The sequence below is a fragment of the Gymnodraco acuticeps genome, unplaced genomic scaffold (genome assembly GCF_902827175.1).
Source record: "Gymnodraco acuticeps unplaced genomic scaffold, fGymAcu1.1, whole genome shotgun sequence".
In the NCBI taxonomy this organism is placed as follows: Eukaryota; Metazoa; Chordata; class Actinopteri; order Perciformes; family Bathydraconidae; genus Gymnodraco; species Gymnodraco acuticeps.
This window is the reverse complement of record NW_022992250.1, coordinates 3,593,759-3,606,028: the sequence shown is the minus strand read 5'-3', so window position 1 is coordinate 3,606,028 and position 12,270 is coordinate 3,593,759. Positions and strand designations below refer to the sequence as shown.

Below are 12,270 nucleotides of genomic sequence, written 5' to 3'. Positions count from 1 at the left end.
TATAGCAAGGCATTGTGACTATTGCTACTTATGATCAATCAAGACGAAATTAATATATAGAGATAGATTTTAAGCAAATAATGTCTATAAGTTTATGGTATTGAAATATACATATTTTTCTTCTTGATGACACACATTTATTAATTCAATTTCTTGACGTTTTGGATTTCCTAAGATATTTTTGAAAAAGGCTCAGTGATATCACAAACGGTTTTTGATCCTGAATCTTGGTGGAATTTAAGGCAGAAAAAAGCACATCCAAACATTTCAAAGCCCTGAAGGAAATAGGCAGTTAAATGGCAAACGTGAAGATTTGCTCGCTCGACCTAAGGTTAGGAGGGTCATATTAACTCCTTGGATATTTGTAAGCACTGAACCTGAGAAAGCTGCATCAGCGTAGAGACAAAATGTCATTTCTATTAAATTGTATTGGCTTTTATGATTTAAAGGATGTGTATATGCTCGTGTACATCCTGTCATAGCACAAGGTTTCGGAAAGCACTGCTGCATGAATGACGAAGTTGGCCCTGCTCCTGTCTGTTGAGGCAGTGAAAATGAATCAGGAGCAAAGCAGATGGTCAGCCTGTGACCAAAACCTGCCGACTTACCTCTGCCAACTATCAGCGCACGGCTACGCAGCTCTGCCAAGTATCTCCGGGTACTTTTCAAAACAATGACCGGATTATTCAGCAAACTGCTCCTTGCAAGGGACAGTTTAAAGTTTTAATGGGGGCTTCAGATTCAATAATTTTGTCGTATTTTTGGAATTCATTATTTTACTATATTTAAATTACGTTCACTTAACACAAATGTTGATGTATTATTATTACAATTTATTGAAGACGGTTATAGTGGAATCCATTTGACATCTTTTATTCCAATTTGAGCCATCCCGACTACTTTTACTGCCAAGTTTTACCTGAGGACCAAGTGGCCGAAGCCAAGAACCAGAATCCTCTTCAGCAGAGAGGACTTCACATAGAAAGGGCCAGGATCCAAACTCGGCAGTTCTTTTCATATAAGGGTGCAGCGCTGACCACTGAGCCTCTGTTCTGTCTTAAGCAGCCAACAGAGTGATCAAAAGCTGGCACTTGCAGTAGCCAACTGTCTCCTGATGCTGTCCAAAGCACCACAGCCAACTCTCTGAACCCTTTGCTTTGAATAAAGACTTGGTAGTGTACTTGAGCTAAATATATTACCTTTATCCCAGTATATGAACCACAGCAAATCAGGTACATTGAGCTAAATGGCATTGGTTTTGTGAAGTTGCTTACCTGCTCTACTCTAATGAGTGAAAGCAAAGTAAAATCTTCACATTCATCCATATGAAACATTATCCTTGAAAACCTCCATTATGTCTGTAAAGGACATTTTGGTGACACACCCTGAAAAGGTATTTTGCACAGTGCCTGAATGTATAAAATGACAGTAGTATTGGCGACACACTTTTATCCAAAATGATTTACAGCATTGTGAGTGAAGCAGTGTGTTGAGATTTAGATGTGGCCATGAGAACCTCTCTGACCCCTGTGGCTCTGTCCCTGCAATCTATTCACTTTGTGAAATATGACCCTTGTTTTATCTGAAAGCAAGCCAGTGTCGATGACCACAGTGTGTATGTGACACTTTTCTGTTTTACAGGCCTGGTGGGTTTTTATGCAGTGGTTTCTAGATAAAATAATAATGTGCTGCTGGCAATTTGCAGCAGTGGCTCGCCACATGCTATCTGTCTTAGCACGTTTTCATGAGCTCTAGATACCCACAGGCCAACCACAAGAGTACCTTCTTGCTTCTATTAGCCTAAAAGAGACACAGATACATTAGGGCTTCATTAATGATTCATTTTGGTTGTTGATTCAGCATACAGGTAATTTTTCAATTAACCGATTGTGTCCTTAGTAAGTAAAACGTCAACAATACTGTTTTATCCAACACGTAAAAATATGCAATTATAAAACGGAGAGCCAATCTTCACATTTTAGAAGCTGGAACTTGTTATCAAATTAATCAACCAGCACCAAAATACATGGTTATATTTGTAATACATTACATTGCAATTTGAAGCATTTGAGTCAATCTTCAGTAGAATTAAGATCCACGGTCACATTAGTTTTGTATTTTTTTTTGCTGAGATATCAATAGAAGTGTTGTATAATCTGTGGGAATATAAACTTTTAAACCTAAACTGAAGAAGAAAGAAAGAGCCCTGTCACTGACAATCCAGAGCAGAAATAACTATTTGCTCGAACTGCTCAGAGTTGGCTGTCAAGGCTAGACAATGGTGTTTTTCTTGTAAATCACCCCTCCCTACAGAGGATGGTTGAAGCCAGTGAGTGTGGTATGTGGTGGATGAAGGCAGGAAGAGAGATAAGGGTCTGAAAGAGGAGTCCTTTTGTTTTAACGTTTAGTTTTTCTTAAATATGACAGAATCATTTTTAGTTAATCAAGTATTATTAAGTCTTCAATGATTATTTACATGCTAACTGTTCTGTAGTGGACACATGGACCCATCTGGGGCTCCTGACACTGAGAACTATTTGGGAATACTTCGTGGCCAGCTTGGAAAACCCACTTGTGGAAAGTGAACAAACATCCCTGTCCCCTCCCTCCTCACTTGTCAGAACTGGATCGCAATTAATAAACTTGGTTTGTTTCTGCCCTGCTGTAAATTAATGATCCAATAAAGTATGATGAGCCTGTCATTTGAGTCTGAACAAGCGCTGGCTCTTGCTCTGAGGCACACAATGGAATTGATGAGTGAATCTGTGGGGATCCTCAGCATCCTCCCGGTTAATGACTGGGATAATGCAGCCGTACTGAGAAAAGCAGACAAACTGCATGTTTGTTTCTGCACATCTGCTGCTGGTTGGAGATGAAGCCTAGTTTGTTTTATTATCTGTTGGGGTTCTGTCTGAGTGTATTCACTAAACAGTGTTGCTGCATATGGTCTTGGATGCCTTCTTAGTAATATTAAGCACAGCACTTAGGTTGGTTTCTGTTTATACGTAGGTCCTCGGTATGTTTAATTAGCTTTATTCACATTGATTGTTAACGGCCCGCTGATCTATGGCAGTGAATTGCTCTAATCTTTAATTTACCGAATACATCGATTTTCTTTGCATCTTCTCATCATATTGAGATTGATGGGTTTATATGAATTCCACGTTTCCCCTTCAACACAAACAAAGCAGCTTTCACTTTAGGAATGCATATACTGTATGTCTTTGGCAGACTCAACCTTTAAAACAAGGACAATGGACTACACATTTGATAACTTATCTTATTAACTCCTCCCTGTCTTCTTCTCATCCTTTCCTCAGGTGAACATCATACCGATCATCGCCAAAGCAGACACCATTTCCAAGAGTGAGCTCAACAAATTTAAGATAAAGATTATGAGCGAGCTGGTCAGCAACGGGGTCCAAATTTATCAATTCCCAACAGACGACGAAGCCGTCAGTGAGATCAACGCCTCCATGAACGTAAGTCATGTTGTGACACTTAACAAGCATCTTTTTACTTTAACTGGAATAAGTCACCCCTTTTTTTTTTTGTAAGGCAAGACAAGGAAAGGCAAGACAAGGAAAGGCAAGACGAGGAAAGGCAAGAGGAGGAAAGGAAAGGCAAGACAAGGAAAGGCAAGACAAGGAAAGGCAAGAGGAGGAAAGGCAAGAGGAGGAAAGGAAAGGCAAGACAAGGAAAGGCAAGAGGAGGAAAGGCAAGACAAGGAAAGGCAAGAGGAGGAAAGGCAAGAGGAGGAAAGGCAAGAGGAGGAAAGGCAAGAGGAGGAAAGGCAAGACGAGGAAAGGCAAGAGGAGGAAAGGCAAGAGGAGGAAAGGCAAGAGGAGGAAAGGCAAGGCGAGGCAAGTTTATTTATAGAACAAGGCAAGTGCTTTGCAAAAATTAAAAACATTAAGAGCATTAAGAAATTGTGCATTAAAAAGCAAAGATAATAAAACATGAATAACACAGGTACATGAATAAAAGCAGCGGCAAAAAGAAAAGTAATCAGCTTGGATTTAAAAGTAGTAAGAGTTGCAGCGGACCTGCTTGTTTCTGGTAGTTTGTTCCAGATATTTGGAGCATAATAACTGAATGAAATTCAGGTCAGTGTCCATGATTTCTGGCTTTATCTGTTGTTTTGAACATTGCAGACTGAAGCTCAGTGCAAGGCAAGGCAAGTATATTTATATAGCACCTTTCACCACACAGCAAATGTTTTCCTGTCCCTGATACAGAGGCAACTGACACTGGTGGGTATGTTAGTCTGGCGATGGTAGCAAACAAGGCACATGCTTTGTTTTTGGCAATGATGTCAGAGAAGAAAGACTGTCGTGCATTTTTAATTTCAAAATTATGAAAGCCAGGTCTCTCTTTATGGATGTCAAAATGAACCTGGAGATTTGTTTTCCGCCACCTGCGTTCAGCTTTTCGACACTCTTTTCTCTGTTCTCACGGTCATGGCCTTTCTCCATGAAGATATTTTCTCGCCAGACATTTCCTTTACCTTAGTGGGAGCAATGGCATCTATAACATTTAAAAAAAAAAAATTATTTAACAGCTCATTTACTGAGATGTTAGCGAGGGCAAATGTGGAGTAAACATTTCCCTTTTTTTTTTTGTGTGAACAGAAATAGAGCTCTCAAAGAAAACACAGGAATGATCAGAGAGCGACACGCTTCAAATAGTTGAGAATACAAATTATACAGTTAGGCCTCATTGACTATTATATTCGTAAATCTTTTCCAAAATTTGCTTTCAGAAATGTTTATACTTGTGTTCTCAATGTGGGTTTTAATAAAAATAATTGGGTGAATAAAGCCCATTGTTCTTAGAATTGTGACACTTCTTAACATTGTAGGATTTACAAGGATTATCTGTGTGCCAACTGTCTTTGTTACATCATGTCTTTAGTGCCACATGTGTTACACATCTGGTAACAGCGGCATATGTTGACACCATTTTATTGTTTTAACACATACTGAAGTAATGCTGTTTATCCAGACGCTTTGCAATCCCACAAATCCAAAGTGCAAACGGGGAAAAAAAACTCAACAATTTTAAAAGACAAGCTGACCCTAGGCATGTGCTTGAACAAACAGTCTAAGCAAACATTATAACTAAAAACTATATGACTACTGGCTCTGTTTGATTACACTTGTTCTCCATTCCTAAATTCTTTCCATAATCAAATATTTGTTGAACTCTATAGCAGCACACGCTTTCCTACAACCGGCAATATGTCAATTTAAAAATGTTCCATTTTGAAAATAAACTGTTTTTTAGAAATACTGAAAAATTATATTAATTTAGCAATGTAATTCAACATGTGCTCTTGATTTTGGCTCAGGCAGCACAAACACCTTTTATTTGTAAAGCCTTTTTGAGTTATGACTTTAAAATGGAGATGATGCCTAATCACACTGTGCTTAAACATGCCCACACTCAGCTAATTCTCTCATGGATAAATGAGTGCAGACCATGTACAGTATCCCCATCTATTCATAGTCCGTTACATCAGCGCCCACACTCACCAGCTTGTTCCTCTGAGCTGCGAGCAGCCAGCTGGTTTCAACTCACCACACATTTTTGAGGTTTTGTATCAGGCATGTTTTCCCCATGATGCTTCACAGTCGATCCTAACGAGGCGTAGTAGGTCGAACGTAGCTAGAAAGTCTGTTTGTGTTTTATCGCTTCAACAAATGGGTGTCTCAGCCCCAACTAAGCCACATGTAAAACTTAAAACACAGCTCTGGTGCAGCTCATGTGTCGATGTGGTTACACTTCTCTGTGGTGTGGGATGGTTGTGAAAGATAAGAGGGACGACAGCCTCAGTGAAAGATTTTATTTGAAAGTCAACACACTTTTATTTATCTTCTTTGGTCCTATTTGTTCATAATAACTTGTTTATCTAGTTAAGTACTTAACTTGTGAAGTATTCGCCGAGCTGCAACCGACACCGTCATGAAGACAGGAAAAAAAAAGTTGAACACAAAGAAAACAGGGAGATGGAATTCAGCCCCTGTGAAAGGCTTCAGTTACATCCCTGGCCTTTTGACATTTTTAACAAAAACTTGTTTTCCCCTACACAGGCCCTTCTGCCCTTTGCTGTGGTTGGGAGCGTGGAAGAGGTCAAAGTGGGGAACAAAACCGTGAGGGCCAGACAGTACCCCTGGGGTATCGTGCAAGGTGAGAACCATTCATATGCAAGTTAATCAGGGTGTGTGTTTGTGTTTCTCAAGCAGGCACAACAGTAGGTGTTTAACTTCTTTACTGACTTTATTTTTTTAAGTGAGACAAAGACAGTGCCAAACTGTAATATTGGCACTGTGATTTAAGGTTTAAATATTTATCTTAAATCAACAGGACATCTATGGAACAATTATTTCCTTTGAGGTAACATAGATAAATAGTCCCATAAAAATACATATTCCTTAAAGTGCCAGTAAATGATAACTCTACCGCTTCCTGCCAGTAACTGATACAAATCGTGTTGCCTGTATAAAGCAAAAGAGAGGCTGAAACGTTCTTATAATAGTCACAAAATGAATTCATGTGATTCATCATCAACAAGGACAGATTTGATACCGCATGCCGCTGATTGTTTAGACGATGATTGTTGCTAATGGAGAAAGGGCATGCTGAGAAGGCAGTGACGTCCATCAGTATCCATGGGGAAAGATGTTTTCCTGCTCACGGCGGAGTGTCCAGTGCGTCCCACAGTTTGCCTGTTTATTTATACCCTCCCTCTTAATGCCGAGCGCCCTCCACAGCTGCGAGGCTGACTTCATGCCGAGTGACACTGCGAAATGAAGGACGAGCGGGAAGAGATTGTTTGGGAAATTGCCAGTGTGCGGCAGTGATATCTGTGAGGCTAATGTCTTCCACTTTGTGCACATACTGTATGTTTATCCCTATTTATATCTGTCTTTGTGTGTGCTTTGCAGTCATGTATGCATATGTGTGCATGTGTTGCTCATGGAGAAATCACCAGGGACATTTGTTTCCCACAGCTCATTCCTCTGGGCTTGTCAATGATAGTAAACAATTTAATTTAAGAATGTCACGCAGAATTGTGCTGTGAGAATATAACTGCTCTGATGGGATTCGGACTCTCAGAGAAGCTTTATCTTCCCTCCCTTCCTTGGATTACTGCTCTCGGTTCCTCCCCCTGTCTTCCTTTCCCTGACCACTGTCATTCCCCAACCCTCAGAGGACACTTTCTATGGTTATTTATAAAGCCTGCTGTGTGTCTCATCGGGAACAGATTCCTTCAGACTCCTTCAGTCCCCATGAAACTATAGCCTTGTTCAGCAAAATGTAGGATAGTGCCATCTGTGAAAAGTTATCTATGCTTTACTGGAAGCTCATTTATTTCAGGGATTAGTGTCAATCAAAAATGTTTTTGTCATTCTCTTCAACAGAAATGAACAGGTGGTAGATATTTGCTAGAACAGGTCTGATAATGATACATCGAAATGCTCACTGTAGAATGTCAAGAACACGGAGGTATCAAGGGGAACATTAATGTAAAGAATTATGTAATAACTTGAATTCAAATATATAACCAGCTATAATTCATCTCCCACAACTCTTTCATGACAAGACAACAATTTTATTTATTTTTTGTTTGTCTTTTTTACGGATGATGTAAAAGCATTTCTATAGCCGACTAAATGTAGCTAAATAAATTATTACTAGTTCAGTCAGAAAAAATGTCAAATTGATATCAAAAGAAAATTGACTGAGGCTTATCTGAGGCTGTAAGAAATGATGATGCTGTGTTTCCACATCCAAAGATAAGACATTACATCTATAACAAATAATGTATTTTTCTTTGTGTACATCTGCTTTGCCCATCACTGCCTGACAACTCAAATCTTGGCTGCTGGGATGCGATTCAAAAACCCCACTTTGCCTCTAGTCAGGCCTGCTTGCAAACCGATGGCTCGCCATTGGTACCACACACTTTGTCACAGTATCTGAGGGCAGACAGGACAGCAGAGGACAGACGTCTCAGTGTTTTTACTCCACTTGGCCCACAGAGAGGAAGGGCTGTGTCAGTGGAAACTGTTTGCGGGTGCCAGATGTCATATAGATGGGTTATGGTAACCTCTTGAAGAGCCGTGGGAAATGTCCATAGACGTGAAAACAGAGGAAGGTCTGTGTGCTGATAAAAAGAGTAATTCAACAGCTCTCAGAGTGTGTATGAGCGTGTTGGTCTTCCCTCAAGATCGTAATGCTTTGTTATCTCTCACATCGAGACATATGTGACCTAAAGCAGACCTTCCTATAATTCTTATCCGCAAGCTGCTGTGTTTGTTTAACCGTGCAAACATGATGTAGTGGGTGTTTGTACAGTATATGAATATGGTGTTATCAATCACTGACTTGCATTAGCTTCTCAGTAAGTATTTATTTCCCAATTACAGCATTTAAAAAAAAAAAAATGGTTGTGTGAAATTGTAGGGTTTTGTAGTTGGTTCATTTGCTTGTTAATTGAAAAGAAATTGAAACAAGAAAAAACAGAATCACACATGAAAGACGCCAGTGCACTTCCGTCACATATTACCCCTAAATAACCCCCCTTGAGATATAGCGCCACCCATACAACAACACATTACAATAACATTTATTGGTAGGCTTTAGAGCAGCATCTATCCTATAAATAAATCTGCTTGTCTCCCAATCATGACCTACAGTAATAAAGCCTTACCAAAACACAAGAAGAAAAATGATCATCCTGAATGATCATCATGAACACATCGTTCATTTTTTTCATTTGGCCCGTTACAGCAGATTTACTGCAACCATGTTTTCTCTGTTCTCTATTTAAAAGTCACTGTTCGCATGCTGGCGTGTGTGTGTGAGCTGGGATATCTTGAGGCTCAGCGCTGCAGTCAGTCTGAGCACTGGCCCTCAGTCAGCCCTCAGTGGGGGGGCGCGGGGGGGGGCAAAACAGAGAGACTATTACATGCCAAATGAACAGGCAATTCAGTAGCCTGAATGCAGCCCCAGGGAACAGCTCATGTCTGTTTTTAACTTGTATACTCCCACTAATGATATGTTGTCAGACTCTGTACAAATAAGTGATTTAGAAAGCTGCTTTTTTTCATGTCTTTTTCAAAATGTATTGTGGGTCATTCAATCAGATGTTGATGATAATTACTTTGATTTATGTTTTAAGCTTAATGCCATCCTAATTAGGCTTTTCCAGTGTTATTATTGCCATCTTTGCGTCCTCAGCTCACAGCTTGTGATGGTATTTAAACCCAACATACATCTCCGTCCCCACCACTTTCAGCCCGGGGTTAATTGCATATGCTCGAGCCCCTGAAACACCACGTGCCTCAACACAGATCTGAGACAACAGGAAAGCCCTTTATAGCTTCTTTCTGATGTTGGCTAACAGGTTGATCACATTCAATTCCTCAAAGGGGAAAGTACGTTTTTCCCTCTGACAACACGTGTGTTTTAAAGAGTCATTATACTATTCCCTAGACTAAGCAGCTATCATTTATTCACCACAGCTGCGTTAGGTTGTGCTGCAGGATTTTAGTGCTTAGCAGAAATGTGGCACTTCTTCAGTGGCCCTCATTTAAAGATTGGAGATTGAGCACATCAAATACACGTTTTCCAAGTTTCCACATCGACTTCAAAAGTATTATAAAGTCTTTAAAAGGGGGGGAAATAATGCAAAGGGAGAGGAAAACTTTATTTTCAAAGGAAAAAGTGATTTTTCTTGACGAGAACAGTGCAAAATGGGAGAGTTGGCAGAAATGATTGTCTGCAGAAGTTTAAAATAGGTTGCAATCAGTTATTTCCCACTTAAACTAAAGGGGAAGTGTGCAACATTTGGTCATTGGTCTGAAGGAAGCATTCAACTCTTATATTGTTTCAGTCACATTTATCAGACCTGTAGCAAGCACTGTCACTCCTGCTAGCTACAGTATCTTGGAAGCTCACCTTTTTCAATGGGAACATATTTCTTAAGCAATCCGATCCGTTTTCTGTCACTGTTCTAGTTAGCAAGTTGTCGTATTATAAGGAACGACCCTATTATCCCTGGTTTTCCATCATACTTTCACCCCGCTACTTACTATTAGCAGCATATGTATTGCTATATAACTCCCCACTTCTCCAGACTACATCCTCTGTCAACATATTACCACCCATGCCTACTTTACACTAACCACATTGACCTTAGCTATGGCCTCTAACAGAACAAAACAATCTACGTGCTAATTTCCAGAACAGTCCATATTGTTGCTCTGGAGTAAATGAGGTGACCTGGGAGTAAAAAGGCTTCATGACGCCCAGGGCATGAACCCCCCCCAGCTGTCAATCTGTCAGGCAGGAAACGCTTCCTGCCTTTCCCCACCATGAAATCATTCAACTGTGAGAGTCAGTCAGACGTGAAACTAAAGTCAAGTTGTTAAAGTCATACAAGTAGGAAAAATGAACTTTGTAAAAAAGGGCATATTATCAAACCCTCTTTGTCATCAAAGATTAGTTTGATTGAATGGATGCCAAATGGAATCCAGTTGTACTTTGCATTTCACATTCCTGTAGAGATGTGGTATGATTTCCTGCTTTTAAGAGAAAGAGGTGGAGAGGAAGGGATGTGGACACCGTGACAGATGGGCTGTTAAAATGAATTGGAAGACGTGATGAAGACAGCCAGGAACATAATGAAAAGAGAGAAGCAAACACTCCGAACTCAATGTGACTACACATCTGACGCTGACACCAGAAACCAATTGTTCAAACACCGTAGCAGAATGTGTTGCTGCTCTACTAATCCTTTCTGTGTTTTCCCTTTAGTCGAGAACGAGAACCATTGCGACTTTGTGAAACTGCGAGAGATGCTGATCAGGGTCAACATGGAGGATCTGAGGGAGCAGACCCACGCCCGCCACTACGAGCTGTACCGCCGCTGCAAGCTGGAGGAGATGGGCTTCAAAGATACAGACCCCGACAGCCAGCCGTTCAGGTAGCGAGAGGAGAGAGAGAAGAGACACACTCCAAAACTTCAGAGATACCAAAGTATCAACAGCAGGGAGAGTCTCTATTATTAGGAGACAACGACTAATCTATTCCTGTCTTTTCATCCGTCCAGTCTTCAAGAGACGTATGAGGCCAAGAGGAAAGAGTTCTTAGGGGACCTGCAGCGTAAAGAGGAAGAGATGCGACAAATGTTTGTCAACAAAGTCAAAGAGACGGAAGCAGAACTGAAAGAAAAGGAGAGAGAGGTACGTCTCAAGTGGAAATGATTGAGGACACAATATTAGTTTTGAACATATATCAGATCATAGTTATCAGTCATCTTCATGTCATTTTAGCTGATTTTATTGTGAACTGGTAAATGCTTGGTTGGGGTTGTATAAGCTTAAGTGGTTTTAATGTGTCCACGCAAAAACATCATGTAAAGCACTTTCATTTTGCATTATTTGAGTCAGGGTTATCAGCATAACTACATAATACATGACAAATGCGGTAATATATAAACAATTGTAAGACGTACCATTTTCTTGTATTCAGTTCAGCCCATTGTGAGATCCATTTAACCATAAAGAGTTAGCTTAACAGTGAAATGTCACTTAAGAAGTTCAAACTCAAATCTCTTCTCTCCTCACCCCCGTCCTGTCCGTCCATCTTCCCATCAGCTGCATGACAAGTTTGAGCAGCTGAAGCGGATGCACCAGGAGGAGAAGAGGAAGGTGGAGGAGAAGCGGAGAGACCTGGAGGAGGAGATGAACGGCTTCAACAGGAAGAAGGTGGCCGCCGAGACGCTCTCCTTATCTCAGCCGCTCAAGAAGGACAAGGACAAGAAGAAGTAAGGCACTCCCTCCCTTTTATCACTCACTCTCTCTTCTCTCCATGGCAGGAAGCTGCTGTTTCCAACTCCTCTATTCAACTAATCCTGTTGTCCTTTCAGTCTGTGCCTTAAACCGCTTCCATCACCCCTTCTCTTTCTGCTCTCTAACCCCTGTTACAAGTCTGTTAAGCGTTAGGCATGCATCTTGCCAGTCCAGTGGCAAAGTGTCACATGAATGAGCTTTTAACTGAATGTGCTGTGCCGTCACTGACCTCTCCAACACACAAGCTTTTCACCTATTATAAAGGCCTGGCATGTGTTACGGAAACTCTCTTTCCCCCCCCCCCCCCCCCCCCCCCCCCTCCTTTTTGTACTGCCCAAGCTTTCCTGTCCTTTCACTCTTTCCTTCTGCTTTGCTCTGATTATTTAGGATATTCAGGGAGGAGACGGTG

At 40.8% G+C, this 12,270-nt stretch overlaps 1 protein-coding gene across 2 annotated transcripts in view; it reads left to right on the top strand.

The window, feature by feature from the left end:
• Positions 1–12,270, top strand: part of sept8a (septin 8a) — a 45,372-nt gene that overhangs the window by 24,934 nt on the left and 8,168 nt on the right. For both annotated transcript variants that reach the window (XM_034206727.1, XM_034206728.1), the window contains exons 5-9: positions 3,321–3,482; positions 6,093–6,189; positions 10,825–10,993; positions 11,120–11,252; positions 11,667–11,836. In XM_034206727.1, coding sequence (XP_034062618.1) covers positions 3,321–3,482; positions 6,093–6,189; positions 10,825–10,993; positions 11,120–11,252; positions 11,667–11,836 — 731 coding nt within the window. The remainder of the gene's footprint in view (positions 1–3,320; positions 3,483–6,092; positions 6,190–10,824; positions 10,994–11,119; positions 11,253–11,666; positions 11,837–12,270) is intronic.